Source organism: Phaenicophaeus curvirostris, chromosome 26 (assembly GCF_032191515.1).
Source record: "Phaenicophaeus curvirostris isolate KB17595 chromosome 26, BPBGC_Pcur_1.0, whole genome shotgun sequence".
Lineage (NCBI taxonomy): Eukaryota > Metazoa > Chordata > Aves > Cuculiformes > Cuculidae > Phaenicophaeus > Phaenicophaeus curvirostris.
In genome coordinates, this window is record NC_091417.1 from 1,537,889 (window position 1) to 1,558,693 (window position 20,805).

At 67.0% G+C, this 20,805-nt stretch overlaps 2 protein-coding genes across 3 annotated transcripts; both read left to right on the plus strand.

The window, feature by feature from the left end:
• The first annotated feature begins 562 nt into the window (after positions 1 to 562).
• On the plus strand, positions 563 to 4,256 carry GHDC (GH3 domain containing). 2 transcript variants are annotated; one of them, XM_069876771.1, is made up of 8 exons: positions 566 to 929; positions 1,005 to 1,138; positions 1,220 to 1,796; positions 2,025 to 2,208; positions 2,300 to 2,371; positions 2,496 to 2,629; positions 3,244 to 3,332; positions 3,438 to 4,256. In XM_069876771.1, exons 1-8 carry the CDS (start codon positions 710 to 712, stop codon positions 3,636 to 3,638), a joined length of 1,611 nt encoding a protein of 536 aa, XP_069732872.1. In that variant the 5' UTR covers positions 566 to 709; the 3' UTR covers positions 3,639 to 4,256. The 2 variants fall into 2 exon arrangements, with proteins under 2 accessions (XP_069732873.1, XP_069732872.1); XM_069876772.1 differs by lacking the exon at positions 3,244 to 3,332 and having other exon boundaries at positions 563 to 929; positions 3,438 to 3,608.
• A 1,433-nt stretch (positions 4,257 to 5,689) lies between these two features.
• LOC138731182 (inactive phospholipase C-like protein 2) lies at positions 5,690 to 17,896 on the plus strand. Its single transcript, XM_069876950.1, has 6 exons — positions 5,690 to 5,859; positions 11,364 to 13,853; positions 14,069 to 14,272; positions 14,751 to 14,826; positions 17,419 to 17,528; positions 17,664 to 17,896. Exons 1-6 carry the CDS (start codon positions 5,692 to 5,694, stop codon positions 17,847 to 17,849), a joined length of 3,234 nt encoding a protein of 1,077 aa, XP_069733051.1. The 5' UTR covers positions 5,690 to 5,691; the 3' UTR covers positions 17,850 to 17,896.
• Positions 17,897 to 20,805: the final 2,909 nt, after the last annotated feature.

The window sequence follows — 20,805 nt, forward strand, 5'->3', positions numbered from 1 at the left end:
GTGAGGGGGTCCCAGGACCCGGTGTCTGCTCGGGTTGGGGATACTGGTGTCTGAGTCCCTGTTTGGGGGGTCCCAGTAGCCAGGTCCCTGCTGGGGGTGGGGATACTGGTGGCTGAGTCCCTGCTGGGGGGGGGTCTTGGTGCCCAGGTCCCTGCTGGGGTGGAAGGTGAGGGTATCCCAGTACCCAGGTCCCTGCTAGAGAGGAGATACGGGTGCCTGGGTCCCTATTAGGGGGGTCCCAGTGCCCAGATCCCTGCTTGGGGGGAGATGCTGGTGTCTGGGTCCCTGCTGGGGGGTTCTCGGTGCCCGCATCCCTGTTTGAGGGGGGGATACAGGTGCCTGGGTCCCTGTTAGGGGGTGTCTGGGTGCCCAGGTCCCTGCTGGGGGGTGTCTGGGTGCCTGGTGAAGGAAGGAGGATCAAGGAGGTACATGGTTCTCTTCTTGGGGGGTGGGAGGTGAGGGGGGTTCTGGTACCCAGGTCTCTTCTGGGGTCGGGGATACTGGTGTCTGGGTCCCCATTGAGGGTCTGGGGTCCTGGTGCTCAGGTCCCTGTTGGGGTTGGAAGGCGAGGGGGGGTCTCAGTGCCTGGGTCCCTGCTCAGGGGCAGCGGTTTGGGGGGTCCGGGTGCCCAGGTCCCTGCTGGGGGCTTGGGTGGAGAGGGGATCCCGGTCCCAGGGTCCCAGCTTGGTGGCAGTGGTCGCAGCCCAGGATGCTGCCCGTGGCTGCGGTGGTGGCCGCGGTGGTGGCCGTGGCCGTGGCCGTGGCCGTGACCCTGCGAGCCTCCTCCGCGCTCCGGCATCGCCTGGCCTGTTCCGTGCTGCTGCGCGCTGCCGTCCGGTACCGGCGCCGACTGGAGCTGCTGGGCAGCGAGGTTGGGCTCAGCCAGGAGCGGTGTTTGCGGCGCCTGCTGCCCCGCGGCACAGCCCTCGGTGAGCGGCGATGGGGTGAGGGTGGAGGTGGGGGTCCCAGGGGTCGCCACGCTCACCCCTCTCCTCTCTTGGCAGGCTCCGAAGCGTTCCGGGAGCGACACCCGCTGGGACCAAGCTGCCCCTCCGACGGGGCGCTGGCTGCGCGGCTGCCCCCGCTGCGCCCCTGGGCTCTGCTCCGCGCCTGCTGGGGCTCCGACCCCCCTCTGCAGGTACCGGGGTGACGGGAGCGCGGGCACCCCAGGTGGGGACCATGCTGCCACCCCGCCTGACCCGCACCTGTCCCCACACAGGGGTCTCTGCTCTACCTGGACGCCCTCCGCGCCGCCTTCCCGGGCGCGCTGGCTCGCGGGGGCACGGCGCGGCTCTCGTGGGCCCCCGGCCGCCCCCGCGCCCCGGCGGGGTGGCCGCTGCCCTCCCTCTACTGCACCCCGGCCGAGGCGAGCGCCCTGCCCTCGCGAGCCGCCGCGCTGCGCGTGCAGCTGCTCTTCGCCCTGCGCCAGCGTGCGCTGCGCGTGCTGGAGGCCGCGCTGGCCGCCGAGCTGCATGACGCGCTGGCCGCCCTGCGCGCCGACTGGCCCGGGCTGGCGCGGGACCTGGAGCTGGGCGAGCTGAGCCCCCAGGCCGGGCTGGCGGAGGACGCGCGGGGCCGGCTGCAGGCGCTGCTGGTCCCCGACGCCGCCCGCGCGGCCGAGCTGCGGGCCGAGTGCGCCGGCGGCTTCGAGGGCATCGTGCGGCGCCTGTGGCCGCGGCTGCAGCTGGTGGTGGTGGGGATGGCGCACGGGGCCGAGCGGCTCTACTGCGACGCCCTGCGCCAGGCTGACTGCGAGGGGCTGCCCTTCTACTGCCCCTTCTACGGGGCCGCGGGAGGTGAGTGTCCCTGCGCGGGGGAGCACGGGGCAGCCACACGGCAGCGCAACAGCCCCCCGCCCCACAGCTGGGGGGGCATCTCTGTGCCACGTCCCCGCTGCCGCTCTCCAAACCCACCTCTGTCCTGGTACCGGCCGAGAAGGGGCTCGGGGAAGGGGCTGAGGCCACATGGGCAGGGGTGGGGGGTCTGGGGGGTCTCATGCTCACACACGTCGCCCTCTTGGCCAGCCCTGCTCGGCGTGAACCTGTGGCCGGAGGAGCCAGCGCCCCGATTCCTGCTGTGCCCAGACTGGGCTTTCTGCGAGTTCCTGCCCTGCCCGGCCGAGGAGGAGCTGCGGACGGTGCTGCTGGACGAGCTGTGGGAAGGACGCGAGTATGGGCTGGTCCTGACAGCCCAGCCAGGAGAGTACAGGTGCTTTTTCCCTCCTGTGGTGTCTTGGGGGGCACCTTCCCACCCCACGCACCCAGCCCTGGTCACCCTGTCATCCCCCGTACCCACGCAGGTGCCGTGCCGGGGAGCTGCTGAGGGTGACCGGCTTCCACAAGCAGTGTCCTGTCGTGGAGCCCGTGCGCAGGTGAGGCCACCTCAGCCTCTGCCCCTCACCTGGGGGCGGGGGGCTCTGTGCTGGGAAGGGTCCGGGTTGGATGGGGCTGGTGGCACCTGGGGCGTGGGGCACCCACCTGGCCCCCGTACCCCAGGGAGAGCCAGACACTGAGCGTGCGGGGCGAGAGCATCCCTGAGGATCGGTTCTGCCGGAGCCTGTGCCGCGCCGTGGGGCTGTGGCCGGGCGCTCGCCTGGTTGACTACGTCTGCGTGGAGAGCACTTTGCTGGGTGAGTCCCCCGTGAGGTGTCTGAATCACAGAGTCGTCGAATCACTGGGTTGGAAAAGACCTTTGAGATCATCAAGCCCAACCATACCTGTCCACTACTAAATCATATCCTTGAGCACCTAATCTCCCCATCTTAAACCCCTCCAGGGATGGGGACTCCACCACCTCCCTGGGTGCCTCTGCCAGAGCCTGAGAACCCTCTCAGTGAAGAAATTTTTCCTGATATTTAATCTAAACCTGCTCTGGGGCAACTTGAGGCTGTTTCCTCTTGTCCCATCACTTGCTGCTTGGGAGAAAAGACCATCACTCACCTCACCACAACCTCCTTTCAGGGTGTTATAGACAGCGATGAGGTTTCCCCTCAGCCTCCTTTTCTCCAGGCTGCACAGCCCCGAGTCCCTCCTCCACTCCTCATAACGCTTCCCAGCTCCATTCCCTTCTCTGGATGCTCTCCAGCCCCTCAATGAGGGGCCCAAAACTGAACCCCAGATTCTGAGCTCCCCAAACCCGTGGCCAGCGCTGCTTTGGGCTCTACCAGCGCCCCCCGTGCCGCCCCCCGTACCTGTGGGGCTGGGGGCCGTGCGGGGCTTCGACACGCTGACGGTGCCGCCGCAGGTGCCTCTTCGGGGGCGACTGCCCCCCACTACGAGGTGTTCGTGGAGCTGCGGGGCCTGCGGGATCTGTCGGAGGGGCAGCGCTACAAGGTGAGGGGACGCGGGCTCCGTGCGAGGTCCTGCCAGGGGGCTTCGCCGCGGGGCGCGGGGGGACAGGGGACAGGGGACCATGGGCAGCCTCTCCTCTCCCTGCAGCTGGACCAGTGTCTCCAGGAGGATTTCCCCATCTATAAATCCTTCCGCTTCAAGGGCAGCATCGGGCCGCTGCGCCTGCACATGGTTGGAGCCGGGGGCTTCGTCCGGCTGCGGGAGGCGCTGGGCTCCCCCGTCCCCATGCCCAGAGTCCTGCGAGAGGAGCGGCTGCTGCAGCTCATGCAGAGCAGCATCATCTCCTAGGGCAGCCCAGGGCTCTCCCGGCAGCGGGGTGAGGGTGCCCAGCCCCGGAGAGCTTGGCCGAGCGGCGCAGATGGAGCCAGCGAGCTGGACTCTGCCCCGTGAGGGCAGTGGGTGCTGGTGGCATCTCGCTCGGCGCTGCCTGCGGGGATGGAGCAGGATTTCCCCCCCAGCCCTGGGTGCTCACCAGCAGAATTAGCTCTTTGCGAGGTCTCCTGGGCGCAGGGTGGGACCGTGGGCGCTTGTGAGCATCACGGTGCGTCCAGGTCCTGCTGCGGGGACAGCCCAAACCTCCCCAGGAGCAGGAGGAGCAGCAGCCCCACGCGGGAGCTCATCCCTGCGCTGAGCTCCACGGGGCTCGTTGTCCCCTGGCAGGGACACCGCGGGCCAGGGCAGAGTGGGAGGTGGTGGCAGATGCCACAGAGCATCCCCTCTGCCGGCCTGCGGCACGCGTTCACTGGGTGAGGAAAAAAAAGAACTGCCAGCAAGGGCTGCTTTTGATGTTTTAAAAAATAGAAGCAAAGTCAAGGAGGATTATCTAAAAAATAAATAAAGGGCAGCGCTCTGGGATTGATTTTTTTTTATATAGTGTGATTTTTAACCCTCATTAAAGACATTTCTTGATGACAGCCCTGCTGTGGTGGTTGAGGAGTCGCTGTTGTTTCCTCGGGGGTCCTGGGGAACGGGCAGACATGAATGTTTAACCAGTTGAGCGGCTGGCGGAGGCTCTGGGAGCATCTGGCTCTTTGTGCCTTTGAGGCACTGGTGCACCAAGCAGGGGGAGATGGTCCTTTCCCCTCCTGCTTGTGAAGGTTTATTTTAAGGGCTGGTGACCTGCGGTGTGTGAGGAACCTGCTGCGCTGGCAGCTGCTGCTGGGATGGAGGCAAAGCCAGGATGCTGGAAGTGGACAATGTCTTGAACAAGGTCCACGCCAAGCGTCCTCCTGCGCAGGGAAAGCCTCCGTCAGGGATGGAAACCACACTAAGGCTCCTTTCCCCTCCCATCCCTGCAAGAAGAAAAGTCTGGAGTAAAATTCCTCCTGCAAATAGAGGAGAAGCAGGGCCTGTGGTTGGAAGGGGGCTGCCTGGGGGGCTGTGAGCCCAGGGAGCAGGGTCACCGGGGCTGAGCCGGTTGGCATCGGGGGTGCCCGGCACCAGCAGGGAACGGGATGGGGTTCAGTGGGGTCTGGGGTGGGTGGTGGCTGCGTAAAGGCTCGGTTTGGGTGCCAGGCTGCAGGGCAGGAGCTGGGCTCGGGGGCCAGGCTGCAAGGTGCCAGGCTGCAGGCTCGTTTAGGTGCGTGCCTAAAGGGTGCAGGCTCGCTTTGGGTGCCATCCTGCGGGGTTTGGGCTCGCTTCACATGCCAACCTGCAGAGTGCAGGCTTGTTTCAGGTCCCAGGCTGCAGGGGGTGAGCTGGGCTCGGGTGCCAGGCTGCAAGGTGCCAGGCTGCAGGCTTGTTTTGGATGCCAGTCTGCAGGGCGCAGGCTCGTTCCAGGTAGCCTGAAGGATGACAAACTGCAAGGTGCAAGCTGGGTTTGGGCACCAGGCTGCGGGGTGCCCGGCTGCAGGATTTGGGTTCATTTAGGTGCCCGGCTGCAGGGTGCAGGCTCGTTTTGGGTTGCTCAGCTGCAGGGTTGGGCTCGTTTCAGGTGCTCGGTTGCAGGGTTTGGGCTCATTTTAGGTGCCCGGCTGCAGGGTTTGGGCTCGTTTCGGTTGCTCAGCTGCAGGGTGCGGGCTCGTTTTTGCTGCCTGGATGCAAGGTTTGAGCTCATTTCAGGTGCCTGGATGCAGGGTTTGAGCTCATTTCAGGTGCCCAGCCGCAGGGTTGGGGCTCAGCTCGGGTCCCAGCCCGCAGGGCGTGCTCGGGGTGGGGGTGCCCGAGCCCCGGAGCCTCCGGCGCTGCATCCCGAGGCGGGGAAGGCGGGGGGGTGGTGTCTCCATCCCCGGCCCCGGCCCGTCCCCTCCTCCTCCTCCTCCTCCTCCTCCTCCCCCCGATCCTCCTCCCTCTCGGCCACCGAGCCCGCAGCGGCGGCGGCTCCGGGGCGCCCGGGGGGGGGATGGCGGAGGGGCCCCGGGCCGCCCCGCCGCCCGGCTCGCCCTGCCCGGAGCCCCCCAGGCCCCGCGGGGGGAGCGGCAGCCCCGGCTCGGGCTCGGGCAGCAGCAGCCGCGAGGACTCCGGGGAGCGCAGCCCCGCGCCCGCCGCGCCCCGCGCCAGCATCATGAAGGTGAGACCCCCCCCTACCGACCCCCCGGCCCCGCACCGGGCTCCCCGCACCCCGCACCCGCTCGCGGGGCACCAGCCGAGACGTTTCCCCGTGGCAGGAGCAGCGGCGATGCCCTCCGAGCCCGCGGCGCCGCTGTTCCTGCATCCCTGCGGCTCCCGTGGGTACCCGCTGCGGTCCCGGGGGGGTCCCGGTGCGTTCCCGGTGGGGTCGCAGAGGGGGAAAGGGTCGTTTCGGGTAGCAGGGCGCGGGGTTCGCCCGTCCCCAGGCTCGGGGTTCGCCCCTGCCCGCGGGATGCTGTGGCCGGGGCTGGCACCGCATCCTCTCGCCTGCCCCTGGTCCCCAAGGGCACAGCCCGGCTCGGGCTTCGCCAGCTGCCAGGCCGAGCCTTGTCCTCGCTGCACGCTTGTGCTTGTCCTGTCCTGCTGCCTCCATCCCTCGGTGTCCCCTGCGCAGGGGCTGTGCTGCAGCATCGCCCCGTCCTGCGCCCCTGGGTGCCAGCGAGGAGATGCTCCTGCCTCCCGAGCATCTTCCCCGTGCCCCCTCCTGGGAAGGCTCCGAGCCTCGGGCCCAGCTCCCAGCCTGGCCCCAGCCCCTCGCCGGAGCCGTGGGGCGGGTGGGCGAGGGGAGCAGTGGGGCTGTGGGTCAGGGAGGGGGGCTGGGGGGCTCCCACCTGAGTGGGCAGCGGTTCCCATCCATGCTTTCCTAAATGAGCCCCTCTAATTGCGCTTACGCCAGCGTTGCTCACGGACACAATAGGTCGCGTCCGCCCGGGACCCGCCTCCCCACTCCTGGCATCCTATTTTAGGCTGGGATTGCTCCGGTGCTATTAATACCCTGCGTAGGGGTTGTTCCCATGGTGCTGGTGCAGCCCCAGTCTCCTGCTCCAGGTCCTGGTACCCTGGTCGCGGGCATCGTCCCCTCCTCAGGGTGGCCGGAGGGCCGCGGTGCCCCTGCCCGCTCCACGCCGTGGCACGAGCGGCGATGCTGAGATCTCCCGGTGCTGCCACGCAGCCGGAGGCCGGTGTGCCATGTGTGCCTGCTCCCCCTGGGGACCTCGCCGGGGTCTCCTGCTCTTGCCGGGGCTGGGAAGCATCGCTCCCCACCCAGGGACCAGGTGCTGGGTACGAACCCCTCGCTTGCCCCCAGGCTGCACGCGGCCCCCCGTGCGTCACCGCAGGATTTGGCCTCACGTGAAGGTCAAGTGGCCCAGGGCCAGCGCTGGTGGGTGAGGGAGGGCGCTGGTCGGTGTCCGCGGCCTGTGCTGGCCCATCGTGCATCTCCAAGTCCATCCAGGGCCTGATCCTGCCCTGGTGCTCCCAGATCTTGCAGCCATGAGTTCTCCAGGACCTCGAGTGCTGAGCCCCTCCGTGGGCTGAGGCTGGTGAGCAGGGGACGCTGGATGCCGGTGGGACCGTGTAGGCGTTGGCCACCCACGCTGTGCTCCTTGTAGCCTCCTCTGTCTGGACCTGCTTTCTCCACAAGCTCAGGTCTCCTGTCCTTGAGTGGGGACAGAGCATGTTCTCCAGCAGCCCCTCCACCACGACACTCACCCTCCCACTGGCTCCCGAGTCTCCTCATTCCCGGGCTCTCCTCGGCTCGGGAGAGGGTGCTGGTGGCAGGAAGGGTCTGTGGGGACCCCTCGCAGGTCTGGACCCCAACCAACCCCAGCGGGACCTGGGGCTGAGCTGCTCAACCCTGAATCCCTGGAAGATGCTGAGGCCGGGGGGTCTGCGGCAGCTTCGTGATGGGGGGTGGGAGGTGGGGGCTGCGCTCACGGCTCAGCTGGTGCAGGGGCTGTAGGGTGGGAGGGGGCTCAGCACCATGAGTGCAGCTGCAGCCTGGAGCGAGGGGCACAACGGAGCTGGAGTGGCTGCTGGCAACGTGGGGGCACATGTGGGGTGAGCTGCCAGCTCTGTTATTTTTTGGGATTTCCAGAAAGGGCTGGAGGAGTGAATTTGAAAGCGCGAATCGGCTGCTGGGCCGGGGTGGGGGGACCCCGGGTGGCAGCAGAGCCAGCCCTGAGCAGCGTCCCTGCACCCTGGCTTGAGATTCTGCTCCCTGCTTTCTTCTCAGGCTGGAAGTGGAAAGGCTGGAGGTCTGGGGGGATGCTGGTGGGGGACTGGGGGGTAGCGGATCTGTTCCTCCCTGCAGCAGCAGGTGACCCTTCCCCAGCACCCCTCTTTATGCCATCCACGGTCCCCCTCCTGTGCCACCCCGGGAGCTGCGCGGTGCCTCTGCGCGGGGCTCCTCGCTGGGTAGCGGCAGGTGGTGCTGCGGGGGGTGGATGTGTCACTCGCTGTCTTCTTGGCAGGGAACAAATGATGGGAGAAAAGCCCTGGCTGTGCCCGGCCTCCCACTGCCTCCGCTCTGGCGCGGTTGCCGCCTGCATCCCTGCTCGCGCTGCCCAGCCTGGGCTGGGGGCACTGGGAGCAACTGGGACCTGGGCTGCGGATGAGCCAAACCACATCTGGGATGGGGAACAGCGGCGTCCCCTCAGCAAGTTGTGGCCCCACCACACGCCCTGTGGATAGACCAGGGGTCCTGCTGCCAGGGCGATGGTTGATCCCGCTCCCCGCGCTGGGCAGCAGAGCCGCGGTCAGGCCGAGGCGCCTCAGCCCCAAAGGCTTTCGGTTCCTCTGTCTCCTGCTCACGAGCTGCTGTGGTGAGGACGCCCCTGGCCAAGCCTTGGGGGATAACGGGAAGGGAGGCCAGTGGGTCCTTCCCCATCTCTGTGCTTGGGTTGCTTGGTGGTCACGTGGCAGCTGAGATTAGGGTTGACAATCTTGCCGGGACACTAATTACAGGAGGTAATTGGCTGAAGAGGCGCTTAACACGCGCTGCAGAGCCGGGCGGGGTTGGGACGTGCCCTCCGTGCCCAGCCCGATGCCCACGATGGCCATTGGCACCACGGTTGGCATTGGCACCGTGGCTGGTGCGTCTCCCCTCTGCTGAGCTGAGTGATGTGGGTGTGTGGAGTGAGCCCTGCCAGCTCGGGGCTCCGCGTGCGGGATGCTCTCCTTGTGCCAGGTGGCAGGGGATGCTCTGTGCTCCCGTGGCCGTGGGTACCACGTACTCCTGCCTCTGTTGGTGACCTGATGAAGCTCCACACTGCTCCTGCGCTTGGTGTCATAGAATCGTGGAATAGGTCGGGTTGGAAGGGACCTTGTAGATCATCTAGTTCCAGCCCCCCTATCATGGGCAGGGACACCTCCCACTGGATCCAGTTGCTCCAAGCCCCATCCAACCTGGCCTTGAACCCCTCCAGGGATAGGGCAGCCACTGCTCTGGGCACCCTGTTCCAGTGTCTCCCCACCCTCATGGTCCTGGAATGGGGCGGCAGTGACACCCACCAAGGTTCAGCCCGTGCACCATGGGGCCCTCTCAGACCCTCCCATCCGCACCCCCTCCCCAAGCCTGGGGGTATGAGAGGCTGCGGGGGGGGGGTTCACCTTTTTTCCCTTAGCCCAGCGTGGCGCGGGGGGCGGTGGGGCTGGGGAGGGTCTGGCTGCCTGCGGTGGGCACAGCTGGAGGCAGGTCCCGGGGTGCTGGGTGCCCGCGGGCCCCCCGCCTGTGTTTCCTTTCCGGATGGATTTCCTGTTTTCGGCTGTGGGGCCCGGTGCGGAGCTGCCTAGGGTGGGGTGTGCCGGGGCAGGAGCGGGTCCGCGGAGGTGTGGGGGTCCTGCCTGGGGTAGACAGGGGCTGCTCTCCGTGCTGGCCGTCACCCCGCGCGAGGGCTGGCGCTGCCTGGCAGTGGGGAGCTCTGATTGCGGCTCGCGGGGAGCATCCCAACAGCTCTGCCCGTGGCGTGGCCGTCCCCGTGGGGCTGGGGACTCGCTGCTGAACCCCACGCCAACCGGAGTTCTGCACCTTGGAATGACCTCTGGGTCCCCAGCTGAGCCCTGGGTCCGATTGTCCCAGGTGGATGGACAGGCAGGCAGGATATAAGGAAGAAATTTTTAACAATGAGAGTGGCGAAAGGTTGCCTGGGGAGGTGGTGGAGTGTTTCCCCATCCTTGAAAACGTTCAAGGTCAGGTTGGATGGGGCTCTGAGCCACCTGAGTTAAAGACGCCCTGCTCCTGCAGAGGGGGTGGACTGGATGACCTGTAAAGGTGCCTTCCACCCCAAATCAGTCTGTGATTCAGTGAAGGTGGGTCTCCAGGTGATGCTGTGCATCCCTGCCCCATCCCTACCTTCTGCCCCCTCTGCCACCCAGCGAGGCTGCAGAGGAGAGGGGGCACTGCTGCGTGCCGGGGGGCTGGCTGAGCAGGGAACGCTGCCCCAGGCACCTGCTGGCACGGAGACAGCGTCCTGGCACTTTGTCTGGCACAGGGAGCAGTCCGGCAGCGAGAGGACGCAAACAGCTCCCGCATCCAAGCTTGGGAAGGCAGAGGAGCCAGGTCAGCCTTCAGGAGGCTGTGGCCACCGGCTGCTCCTGCCCGGTGCCTCCCTCCTGGCAGGGTCTGGCTGGCTCTACCCTGGGGCTGAGGGTCCCTGGGGTGTTGTGTCTCTGGGATGGGGGCAGCTGGCCGACCACCTGCGTGACCCCAGCCCAACTGTCCCCACGGTGGCCGATCCGAGCCCTCTGGGGTGAAGCTCAGCGATGTGCTGGCCCTGGCTGCCCCACGCAGGGGGTCTGGAAGCTCTTGGGGTGCCAGAGGGCGACACCTCCTCGTCCCCGACCCCTGCAGCTGGACGGGCCCTGCCCGTGTTGGAGACACCACCAGATTAGAGGTGACTCACCATAATCTTGAAGAAGTGGATTAAATCTCCTCCTGCTGCACTACTTAATGAAATCCATCCCATAATAGGCTCCCAGGCCTGCTGTTTCACCCCCGTCCCCCGCCTTCTCCGGCCCCTTGGCAGCAGGGTCCCCCTTCCCCACTGAGGATGGGCAGGGGTGCAGGGAGGATGTCCCCGCTGGGACCCGTAGGAGCAGCCCCCGCGGGCTCTGCAGGATGGGGACCAGGGCTCTGCTCGTCCCCAGCTCCTGGCACCCATGGGTGGTGGTTCTGCCCCGCTCCCGGGCTGGTGGAGTTGGGGGGTTCTGCCTGGGGCTCCCCGGGAGCAGCCCTGCCCAGGACATCCTCGCACCGCGGTTCGTGGGTTGGTGCCCAGGGCCAGGCTGTGGCGCGGGCAGGGATGGGGCTGCTGGGAGCCTGTTCTCCTCCGGTGTCCCCAGACCAAGGCGATGGGGACCACGCCGGGCTGCCTGTGCGTGGCTGGAACCTCCGAGGGCGAGCGAGCGGTGGAGAAGGATCCGGCTCGGGGCCGGGAGCAGGAAGGAAGGAAGGAAAGCAGAGTTAAAATAAGCCAAGCGGTGAGATGTGGGGGAGGCCAGGGCTGGAGCCAGCTCCCGGTCTCGGGGGAGAGGGTTGGACTGGGGCAGACTGGGCTTCGCGTGGCGCTGGGGGCACCTTAGGGTGGGGAGAGAGTGGAAGGAGAGCGGGGTGCACGGTGCCCGCCCCGTCCCTGACAGCTCTGTCCTCTTCTCCTGCCTGGGCAGGATGGGTCCCGGCAGCGGCCGCCGCACAAGAAGAAGACGGTGTCCTTCAGCACGATGCCCAACGACCGCAAGATCAACAGCACGGCCGCCTGCATCTCCTTCATGCTGGAGGGCTGCGAGCTGAAGAAGGTGCGCTCCAACTCCCGCATGTACAGCCGCTTCTTCATCCTGGATGCCGACATGCGCTCCGTGCGCTGGGAGCCCTCCAAGAAGGACTCGGAGAAGGCCAAGATCGAGATCAAGTCAGTCAAAGAGGTGCGTGTGGGCAAGAAGACCCCCATCCTGCGCAGCAACGGCCTCTCCGACCAGTTCCCGGATGAGTGCGCCTTCTCCATCATCTACGGAGACAACTACGAGTCCCTGGACCTGGTGGCCAGCTCGGCTGACGTGGTGAGTGCCTGGGTGATGGGGCTTCGGTACCTGGTGTCCTACGGGAAGCACACGCCCGAGGCCCCTGGGACCGGCCACCCCAGCCTCCGGACCTCCTGGATCTCCTCCGTCTTTGACCTCGCCGACCTGGAGAAGTCCGGCCGCATCCCCGTGTCCCGCGCTGTGCAGCTGATCAAAGCGCTCAACCCGGGCATGAAGACCTCCACCATCGAGCTGAAGTTTAAGGAGCTGCAGAAAGCCAGCGAGCGTCCTGGCGCGGACGTGGCCTGCGACCTCTTTGTGGAGGCGTACTGCGAGCTCTGCACCCGCCCCGAGATCTTCTTCCTGCTGGTGCAGTTCTCCAGCAACAAGGAATACCTGGGCCTGAAGGACCTGCTGATGTTCCTGGAGGTGGAACAGGGCATGGAGGGCGTGACGGAGGAGAAGTGCTTGGAGATTGTCGGCAAGTACGAGCCCTCCAAGGAGGGCCGGGAGAAGGGCTACCTGGCCATCGACGGCTTCACGCGCTACCTGCTCTCCGCCGACTGCTCCATCTTCGACCCGCAGCACCGCAAGGTGTGCCAGGACATGGCGCAGCCGCTCTCCCACTACTACATCAGCTCAGCCCACAGCGCCTGCCTGCTGGAGGACAACTTCTGGGGCCGCTCGGACATCAGCGGCTACATCAGCGCCTTGGGGCTGGGCTGCCGCAGCATCGAGCTGGTGCTGTGGGATGGCCCCGAGGGGGAACCCGTGGTCTACACCAGCCCCTCGGCTGCCTCCTGGGTGCCCTTCCGTGCCGTGGTGGGGCTGATCGACCAGCACGCCTTCAGCGCCTCCGCCTACCCCCTCATCCTCTGCCTGGTGGTGCGCTGCTCGGCCGCCCAGCAGCGCCTCGCCGCCCAGTGCCTGCGCAAGACGCTGGGGGAGAAGCTGTACCTGGAGCCTCCCAACCCCGCCGCCTCCTACCTTCCTTCTCCGGAGCAGCTCAAGGGCCGCATCCTCATCAAGGGCAAGAAGCTCCCTCCTGGCTGTGAGGACAGCGAGGGGGAGGTGTCGGACGAGGAGGAGGGTTGGGAGCTGGCGCGGCGGCTGGGCCAGGAGGACCGGGAGGCACCGGAGGGAGGTGGCCCGCGGCGCGTGCGCCTCAGCCGGGAGCTCTCGGAGCTGGTGAGCCTGTGCCAGGCTGTCCCCTTCCAGGACTTCGAGAGCTCTCGGCGCGGGCAGCACTACTGGGAGATGTGCTCCTTCAGCGAGGTGGAGGCGGGGCGCTTTGCCAACGAGTGCCCAGCCGAGCTGGTGAGCTACAACAAGCGGTTCCTCTCCCGCGTCTACCCCAGCCCGATGCGCATCGACGCCAGCAACATGAACCCCCAGGACTTCTGGAAGTGCGGCTGCCAGATGGTGGCCATGAACTACCAGACGCCGGGGCTCATGATGGACCTGAACGCGGGTTGGTTCCGGCAGAACGGAGCCTGCGGCTACGTCCTTCGTCCCGCTATCATGCGGGAGGAGGTCTCCTACTTCAGTGCCAACGCCAAGGACTCCTTGCCCGGGGTGCCCGCGCAGCTCCTGCACCTCAAGGTCATCAGCGGGCAGAACCTGCCCAAGCCCAAGGGCTCGGGGGCCAAGGGGGAGGTGGTGGAGCCGTACGTCTGCGCCGAGATCCATGGCATCCCGGCTGACTGTGCCGAGCACCGCACCAAGACGGCCCTGCAGAGCGGGGACAACCCCGTCTTCGACGAGAGCCTGGAGTTCCAGATCAACCTGCCGGAGCTGGCCGTCCTGCGCTTCGTTGTGCTGGATGACGACTACATCGGGGACGAGTTCATCGCCCAGTACACCATCCCCTTCGAGTGCCTGCAGCCCGGCTACCGCCACGTCCCCCTGCAGTCCCTGGCTGGGGAGCCGCTGCCCCACGCCACCCTCTTTGTGCACGTGGCCATCACCGACCGGCGCGGCGGGGGCAAGGGGCACCGGCGGGGGCTGGCGGGGCGCCGGGGGCGCCGCGTGCGGGAATACACCTCCACCAAGGCCACCGGCATCAAGGCCATCGACGAGGTCTTCCGGGCAGCCACCCAGCCCCTGCGGGAGGCCACCGACCTGCGGGAGAACGTGCAGGTACGGACCCCGCAGGGGCACTGGGGAACCTCCCTGTTGTGAGGGGCTGGACCGCGAGCCGTGGGGAGCCCAGATGTTCCTGCTTTTCCTTGCTCTGAGGGGCTGGGGGATGTGGGAGAGGAGCCTCGTCCAGAGCAGGGGTAAACGGGGCTCAACCAGAGGGGCTCTTGGAGACCCTCCAGGGCTGAGCCCCCAGTGCCGTTCTCTGCCCGCAGAACGCGCTGGTGTCCTTCAAGGAGCTGTGTGGGCTGACGCCCGCCGCCAACATGAAGCAGTGCATCCTGACGGTGGCCGCGTGGCTGCTGCACAGCGACAGCGCGCCCAGCGTCACCCTCAACCTGGCAGAGAAGTACCCCCCCATGGAAGCCCAGGGCCCCATCCCAGACCTGCTGCGCAAGGTCCTCACCGCCTACGAGACGGTAAGCGCCGTCCTGCTGGGGCTCGGCTCCGCGCGGGGAGGCTCTGGCACCGAAGCCACCGCTCTTCCCAACGTTGGGGACCCTGAAATCACTGCAGCCACCCTGGGGCAGGGGGAGGCAGGTGGGGAGCTGCGCGGGGAAGGGTTGAGGTGCACCTCAGCGTTGAGGTGCCGGCTCACCCAGCTCTGTATGCGCCCTGGGAGCCCCCCAGCCTCTGTGCCAGCGCTGCCTGGCGGGGCATCCTGTGTCTTGCCTGGTGGGAGAAATCCCATTAATAGCCAGATCCAGAGCTGCTTCCTTCCTTTGTGTCCGGGAGGACGTGGCTGCCGGCCAGGCACTGGTTGTGCTGCTCTGGCCGTGTGCAGCGGGGCGAGAATGGCTGGATGCGATGAGAGGCAGCTCCTGCCCAGCCCCTAATCCCCGGCTGCTCTGCTTGGGGGGCTTCTGCCCAGCTCCTCACGCTGCCCCCTCTCTCCAGATGATCCAGACCAGCCGGACGCTGATCGAGTCCGCGGACGCGGTGTACGGGAAGCTCATCCAGGCGCAGCAGGCAGGTAGGTCACGGGAGGGCGAATCCAGTCCCAGTTCTGCTCTGTTCCCTGGATCTGGGCACGTCCCTGGGGAGCTGTGGGTGGGAGGACTGTGCTTCTGGGCTGGGGACACGTGTCCCTGCAGGGCTTGGTTCACAGGGTTCACTGGCAAGTCCAGAGAAGAGCAACGAAGCTGGTGAGGGGGCTGGAGAAGAAGAGGAGCGGCTGAGAGAGCTGGGGGTGTTTAGCCTGGAGAAGAGGAGGCTGAGGGGAGACCTCATTGCTCTCTGCAACTCCCTGAGAGGAGGTTGTGGAGAGGAGGGAGCTGGGCTCTTCTCCCAAGGGACAGGGGACAGGACGAGAGGGAATGGCCTCAAGCTCCACCAGGGGAGGGTCAGGCTGGACATTAGGAAAAAATTTTTCACGGAAAGGGTCACTGGGCAGTGTCCAAGGCTGCCCAGGGAGGGGGTTGAGTCCCCTTCCCTGGAGGGGTTTAAAGGACGGGTGGACGAGGTGCTGAGGGACATGGGTTAGTGATTGATGGGAATGGTTGGACTTGATGATCCGATGGGTCTCTTCCAACCTGGTGATTCTATGATTCTGTGATTTGGGTGCCTGTGGGGTGCGGTGGAGGATAAGGGGTGCACATCTGCATCCTGGGGCTGGAGGTCAGTGGCAGAGCAGTGGGAGCCGTGGGAGAGCGCTTCCTGGCTGGGGTGGCCCCAAACAAGGCTCTGGGGTTTTTCCATGTGCCGGCAGCCCAGGGTGAGTACGAGATGCTGCCCGATGCCACCAGGGTGTGTGGGGACGGGGCCACCTGCGCTAGGACAGGGTGCTGGACGGGTGCGTTGAGGCGGCTGTGCAAGAGGGAGGGATGGGAGCGAGCGGAGGAGGCTGATGAGGAAGCAGGGAAGAGTCATTAGCTGCTGAACACGAGAGTATAATTAGCAACAGAAATAACAGACTGGGGCTGACGGTAGAAGTGGCAACTGAGTGTTACGACTTCCAAGACGTGTGGCTGAACCCACACAGGCAGGTGCTGCCACCCGCCTGCCCCGGTCCTCCCGCCCCGTCCTGCCCCCATCCCGCTGGGTTCTCGGCATCCGGGGGCTCCGTGGGCTGCAGACCCCCAAGAACAGCCCTGGCCACCACCAGGTGCTTGCAGGGCTGCTGGCCCAGGGGCTTGCGTGGGCACCGTGGGGCTGGGAGAGCTGCCGGGAGCTGGAGGGGCTGGGGAGGAAGGAGAGGGCCCCGCGATGCCACCCCCAGTGGGTACCAGCCTGGCTGCCAGCAGCCCTGTTTGTTCCTCGCTGGCACGGCAGCCTGGAAACCTCCTCGAGCTCTTGGCTCTCGGCTCTGCGGCTGCTGCCAGCTCTGGGCATAGCGGCAGCGGGAGGTGCGCGCTGCGGGGCTGGGGGGCACGGGTGGGCTCTGCTGCACTGTCTTGTGCTGTTCTCGATGCAGGAGCAGGGCATGGATGGGCTCTGTGCCCTCCTGTCCCATGCTGGATGCAGGAGCAGGGCATGGATGGGCTCTGTGCCCTCCTGTCCCATTCTGGATGCAGGAGCAGGGCACAGATGGGCTCTGTGCCCTCCTGCGCTGTTCTGGATGCAGGAGCAGGGCACGGATGGGCTCTGTGCCCTCCTGTCCCATTCTGGATGCAGGAACAGGGCACGGATAGGCTTCACACCCTCCTGTCCCATTCCAGATGCAGGAGCAGGGCATGGATGGGCTCTGTGCCCTCCTGCACTGTTCTGGATGCAGGAGCAGGGCACGGATGGGCTCTGTGCCCTCCTGTCCCATTCTGGATGCAGGAGCAGGGCACGGATGGGCTTCACACCCTCCTGTCCCATTCTGGATGCAGGAGTGGGTCATGGGTGGCTCTACGCCCTCCTATCCCTTTCTGGCTGAGGGGTCCCCACTGCTGTGCCAAAGGTGGGGGTGTCACAGCATGGAGGGACTCTTGGGGGGTGCAACCACCGCTGCCCAGCCCTGGAAGCAGCGGTCTGGGGGGCTCCAACCCCACACCCTTCCCTGGGCTGCTGCTGTGCCTGCTTCCCCCCTGGCTGCGCTGCGGACAAGCCCGCGAGCTGCCAGCCCGGCACGCGCACCCGGGGATGCTGCGGGGCCAGGGGTGCTGGCTGCAGGCAGGGCTGTGGGGCTGGGGGCGTGCTGACTGACAGCACGGGGGGTGGTTTGCAGGCTCGCGTGGGAGCCCTCGCGTGGGCCCGGAGCCGCTGCTGCATCAGGAGGGGTAAATATAGCACCCGCTCACGAGGACGTCACGCGGTGCACGGCGCGGGGGCCTGCGCTTCGTGGGAGAAACGGGAGGATGGTGGCCCCGCTCCGAAGCCTCTGGGTGGGCTGAGAGCTGTGCCAGGGATGATTGCTGCCCTTCCACATCCCCCCAGCCTCCAAAACTGCCCAGGGCGGCGGCTGAGCTCGGTGGTGGGGGCTCTATCGGCCCATAGTTCCCAGTATGGAGGGACTTGGGGCTGCTGGGGCAGTGGGGAGTCCACCCAGACCGCTCCCCGGGTGAAGGGGGTCCCTCCAGCCCTGTCCCCATCCCCACACATGTGGCTTCACGACCTCTGAGTGACGCTCCCACCTGCGCAGGGATGGATTTCCACAAGGAGCTGCACCGCATCGAAGCCAAGGAGGGGCTGCGGGGCCGCAAGCTGCAGAAAGCGCTGGAGAGCTTCGCCTGGAACATCACCGTCCTCAAGGTGAGGGGCGAGGGGCTGCAGGCTCCCCTCCCCAGCCAGCGCCCGGGGGATGCTCCGGAGGTCCAGGCGATGCCCAACGAGCCCCCGCAGCCCCTCGTGGGGGTCCCCAGCCCCTGACGCTCTCTCCCCGCGCAGGGCCAGGCCGACCTCCTCAAACACGCCAAGGCGGAGGCGCTGGACAATCTGTGGCAGATCCACAACGCCGGACAGTCCTGCGGCATTGGCAGGAACGGCTCAGCCTCGCCCGAGCCCCCCCGCCTGCGCGCCCCGCTGGAACCCATCCCCGAGACAGATGGAGGTGGTGACACGGCGTCCTGCTGACCCCGGCGTGGAGCTCGGGGGCCTGGACTGAGCCCTCGGGCTGTGGGGCTGGGACGAGGGACCCCAACCTGCTTGTGGCTCAGCGTGCACGGAGGGATGCGCGAGGGGCTGGGGGCCTGTGCTCTGCCATGTCCGGGAGCTGCCGGGGGGTCCGGGAGGGGAGTCCCCACTCCTGCTTTCCCCGCTGAGTTTTCAGGGCTTCATCCATTCCCACCATCTGCTTCCAGAGCGAGCTCCCCGCTGTGGGGCTGGCAGGGATGCTGGCGCCGCGGTGCCCGTGGGCGTGAACTCGCATCACTGGGCCAAGACTCCTCTTGGAAAAGCAGCCCCAGGTCTGGGCTCCTGCCCCTGGCCAGGATGCAGGTTTTGCCTTCACCAGCCCTGGGCAAAACCTGCCTGCTGGGAGGGTCCTGGCCAGTCCTTGTCCCCTCTCCATGGGGCACTGGGTCCCTTCTCCTCCCTGGCGTTCCTGGGCTTCCCGATGTGTGGAAGGGCTGGGAGCTTTCGGGGTGCAGAGGGTGGGGGGCCAGGAGGCCGCTGCAAACCCCCCTGAGCAGTGGATGTGGCTTCTGGCACCAGGGGCACATCTGGGCTTGTCCTGCAGGCTGAGGGGCTCCCAGGGCAAGGGTCGAACTGGGGTTTTGGGGTGTGACAAAGAGCATCAGACACATCCCGGTGCCCTGTGGCTCCCTCTGCATGCCCAGGTGCGGCCAAGGTGGGACAGTTGTGGCACTGGGGATGGGGACCCCGATGGCTCCATCCCTCCCCTGGCACCGGCGGAGCGCAGCGTGACGACTCCCCAACGTCACGGAGCCGTGCAGCTGCCCAGCACCCCTTTGTTCAGGGAGGTAATTAGCCTAATGGGGCCACCAGGAGCGGAGTGGCGAGCTGCGGCTCTCGGGAGAGGGTTGGCACCTGCACAGCACTGACCTTCAGCCCCTTTGTGCCGGACCGGCCGCGGGGCCCATGGGCAATTACGGCCTCATTAGTCCCACGCGCCCCGGCCGCTGCGCCCGGCGCCCGCACAAAGAGGAGCCGCAAATGAGGGGAAAGGCCTGGCCGGTCTCCGAGCTACCGGCCACCGCGCACCCGTGTCTCCCAGAGACCGGCTGCTGCCACCTGGCCCCGCGGGTATTTTTGGCAGCACCATTGTGCCGGGCGCTATAAAGCAGAGGCGCGGGGTGCTGTGCTCTCGGGTGCCTGGCGGGACGCTCCCCAGTGCTCCTCCACCAGCTGAAGACCGCGAGAAGGATGGAGGTGCCCGATACCAAGGTGGGACCAAAGCGCTGCTGCCCACGGAGCTGGGAGGGAGGCCGGGAGGAGGGCTGGAGGTACAGAAGGGTCTGGCTGGTTCCTTCTCAGGGTTCCTTGACCACAGCCGGGAGCTGCTCGAGGGGCTCAGCCCCACATGGGCTCCTCGGGAGGGAGCTGGGCACGCGGTGCCTGCGGTGTTGGCTGTGGGTGCTTGTCTTGTGGCGGAGGGGAGGGTGTTCGACGCAGCTACCCGGTGCTGGAGCGTGGCGGGGGTGCTGTGGTTGCTGGGGCTGGCGTGGGGAGAAGCAATCCCAGCTGCTCCAAGCGTGCGGGGCTGGCTGTGCCCCCGGGTGCTGTTCTGGGGGTGCCCCACGCGTGGGGATGAGCAGGCAGAGCCGCGGTGAGCGGCGTGGACAGGAGCTGAGACACCGGTGGGCACGGTGGCCGGACTGGGGGGCAACCCTGCGGCTGTGCTGCCCCGCGCTGATGCCGCCCGTTGCTCCAGCAGCTCCAGCGAGCTGCCTGCCTCCTGCTCCTGCTCCTGCTCTGCTCCCTGGCCACTGCCCGGCAGAGCCTGCCCGAGTGCTGCCGCCAGAAGACCTGCTCGTGCCACATCTACGACCTCCTGCACGGCGTGGGCAACCACGCCGCCGGCATCCTCACGCTGGGCAAGAGGAAGAGCATCCCACCAGCCTTCCAGAGCCGCCTCTACCGGCTGCTGCACGGCTCCGGCAACCACGCCGCTGGCATCCTCACCATGGGCAAGCGCGGCGAGCATCCCAGCTCTGCCTGCCGCGACGCGTCTGGCTGCCAGGCGGGCACGGATCCTCAGCCGACGCCGGCCCTCCAGGGCACCGACCCCAGCCCTGCCGGCCCCAGCGAGTGCCAGGGGCACGCGGGGAGGGATGTGACCAAGAGCCAGGCCCAGGGAGCTGCAAAGAGCTTTTACTGAGTGGGGTGGGGGCGGCGGGTGCAGGAAGGGGGTCCCGAGGGGATGGGTCCCAGGGAGTTTGGTGTAAATAGCACTTTTACATACCTCCTCCTGGCCCTGGCCGAGCCTGCTCAGGGCACCGCAGGCACCGCTGGCCTTTTACAATAAATGGTAGCCTGACGTGACCCGGATCTGCCTTCTCTCTGGGGAGGGGCTGGGGGGCACAGCTCTGCCCTGGCTCAGCTGGCGAGGCTGGTGCAGCCGCTGTTGGGCCAGTTGGATGGATGCCGGAGCAGAACTGGGGCGAACAGACCCTCAACCAGGCTTCCCGGGGGTTGTGAAGCCCCTTCCCTAAAGGGTTTGGAGCATCCCCCACCGGCTCCAGCACCAGGGAGGCTCTGGCCACCCTCTCCTTGGCCACAGGACCCTGACCTGGCCCCCTCCCACCCCCTGTCCCTGCTCAGGGTCCTGTCACCACTGGGTGCCCCTCGGGGGGGCCCACAGGACACAGCTGAGCCTGGACACTGGGTTCTGCCCCCTCCCCAGCCTCCGGAACCCTCGGGGCTGAGGGCCGGTACCGAGCAGGTCCCGATGCGCTGGTTCCCGGCACCGAGCAGCTCCCGGTATCCCCGGTGCCGAGCGAGCTGGTACCGAGCAGCTCTGGTGCCTCCCGGTGCACCGGATCACACTACCGAGCAACTCCCGGTGCCTCCCGGTACCTCCCGGTGCACCGGATCGTGGTACCAAGCAGCTCCCGGTGCACGGGATCAC

What these genes read in the sequence shown, in the direction of transcription:
- GHDC (XM_069876771.1), top strand. Translation starts at nt 710, where the DNA reads ATGCTGCCCGTGGCTGCGGTGGTGGCCGCGGTGGTGGCCGTGGCCGTG. An exon ending in GCCCCGCGGCACAGCCCTCG is followed by an intron (nt 930 to 1,004) that starts GTGAGCGGCGAT and finishes CTCTCTTGGCAG; the next exon opens with GCTCCGAAGCGTTCCGGGAG. An exon ending in CTTCTACGGGGCCGCGGGAG is followed by an intron (nt 1,797 to 2,024) that starts GTGAGTGTCCCT and finishes CCTCTTGGCCAG; the next exon opens with CCCTGCTCGGCGTGAACCTG.
- LOC138731182 (XM_069876950.1), top strand. Translation starts at nt 5,692, where the DNA reads ATGGCGGAGGGGCCCCGGGCCGCCCCGCCGCCCGGCTCGCCCTGCCCG. An exon ending in CCCGCGCCAGCATCATGAAG is followed by an intron (nt 5,860 to 11,363) that starts GTGAGACCCCCC and finishes CTGCCTGGGCAG; the next exon opens with GATGGGTCCCGGCAGCGGCC. An exon ending in GGAACATCACCGTCCTCAAG is followed by an intron (nt 17,529 to 17,663) that starts GTGAGGGGCGAG and finishes CTCCCCGCGCAG; the next exon opens with GGCCAGGCCGACCTCCTCAA.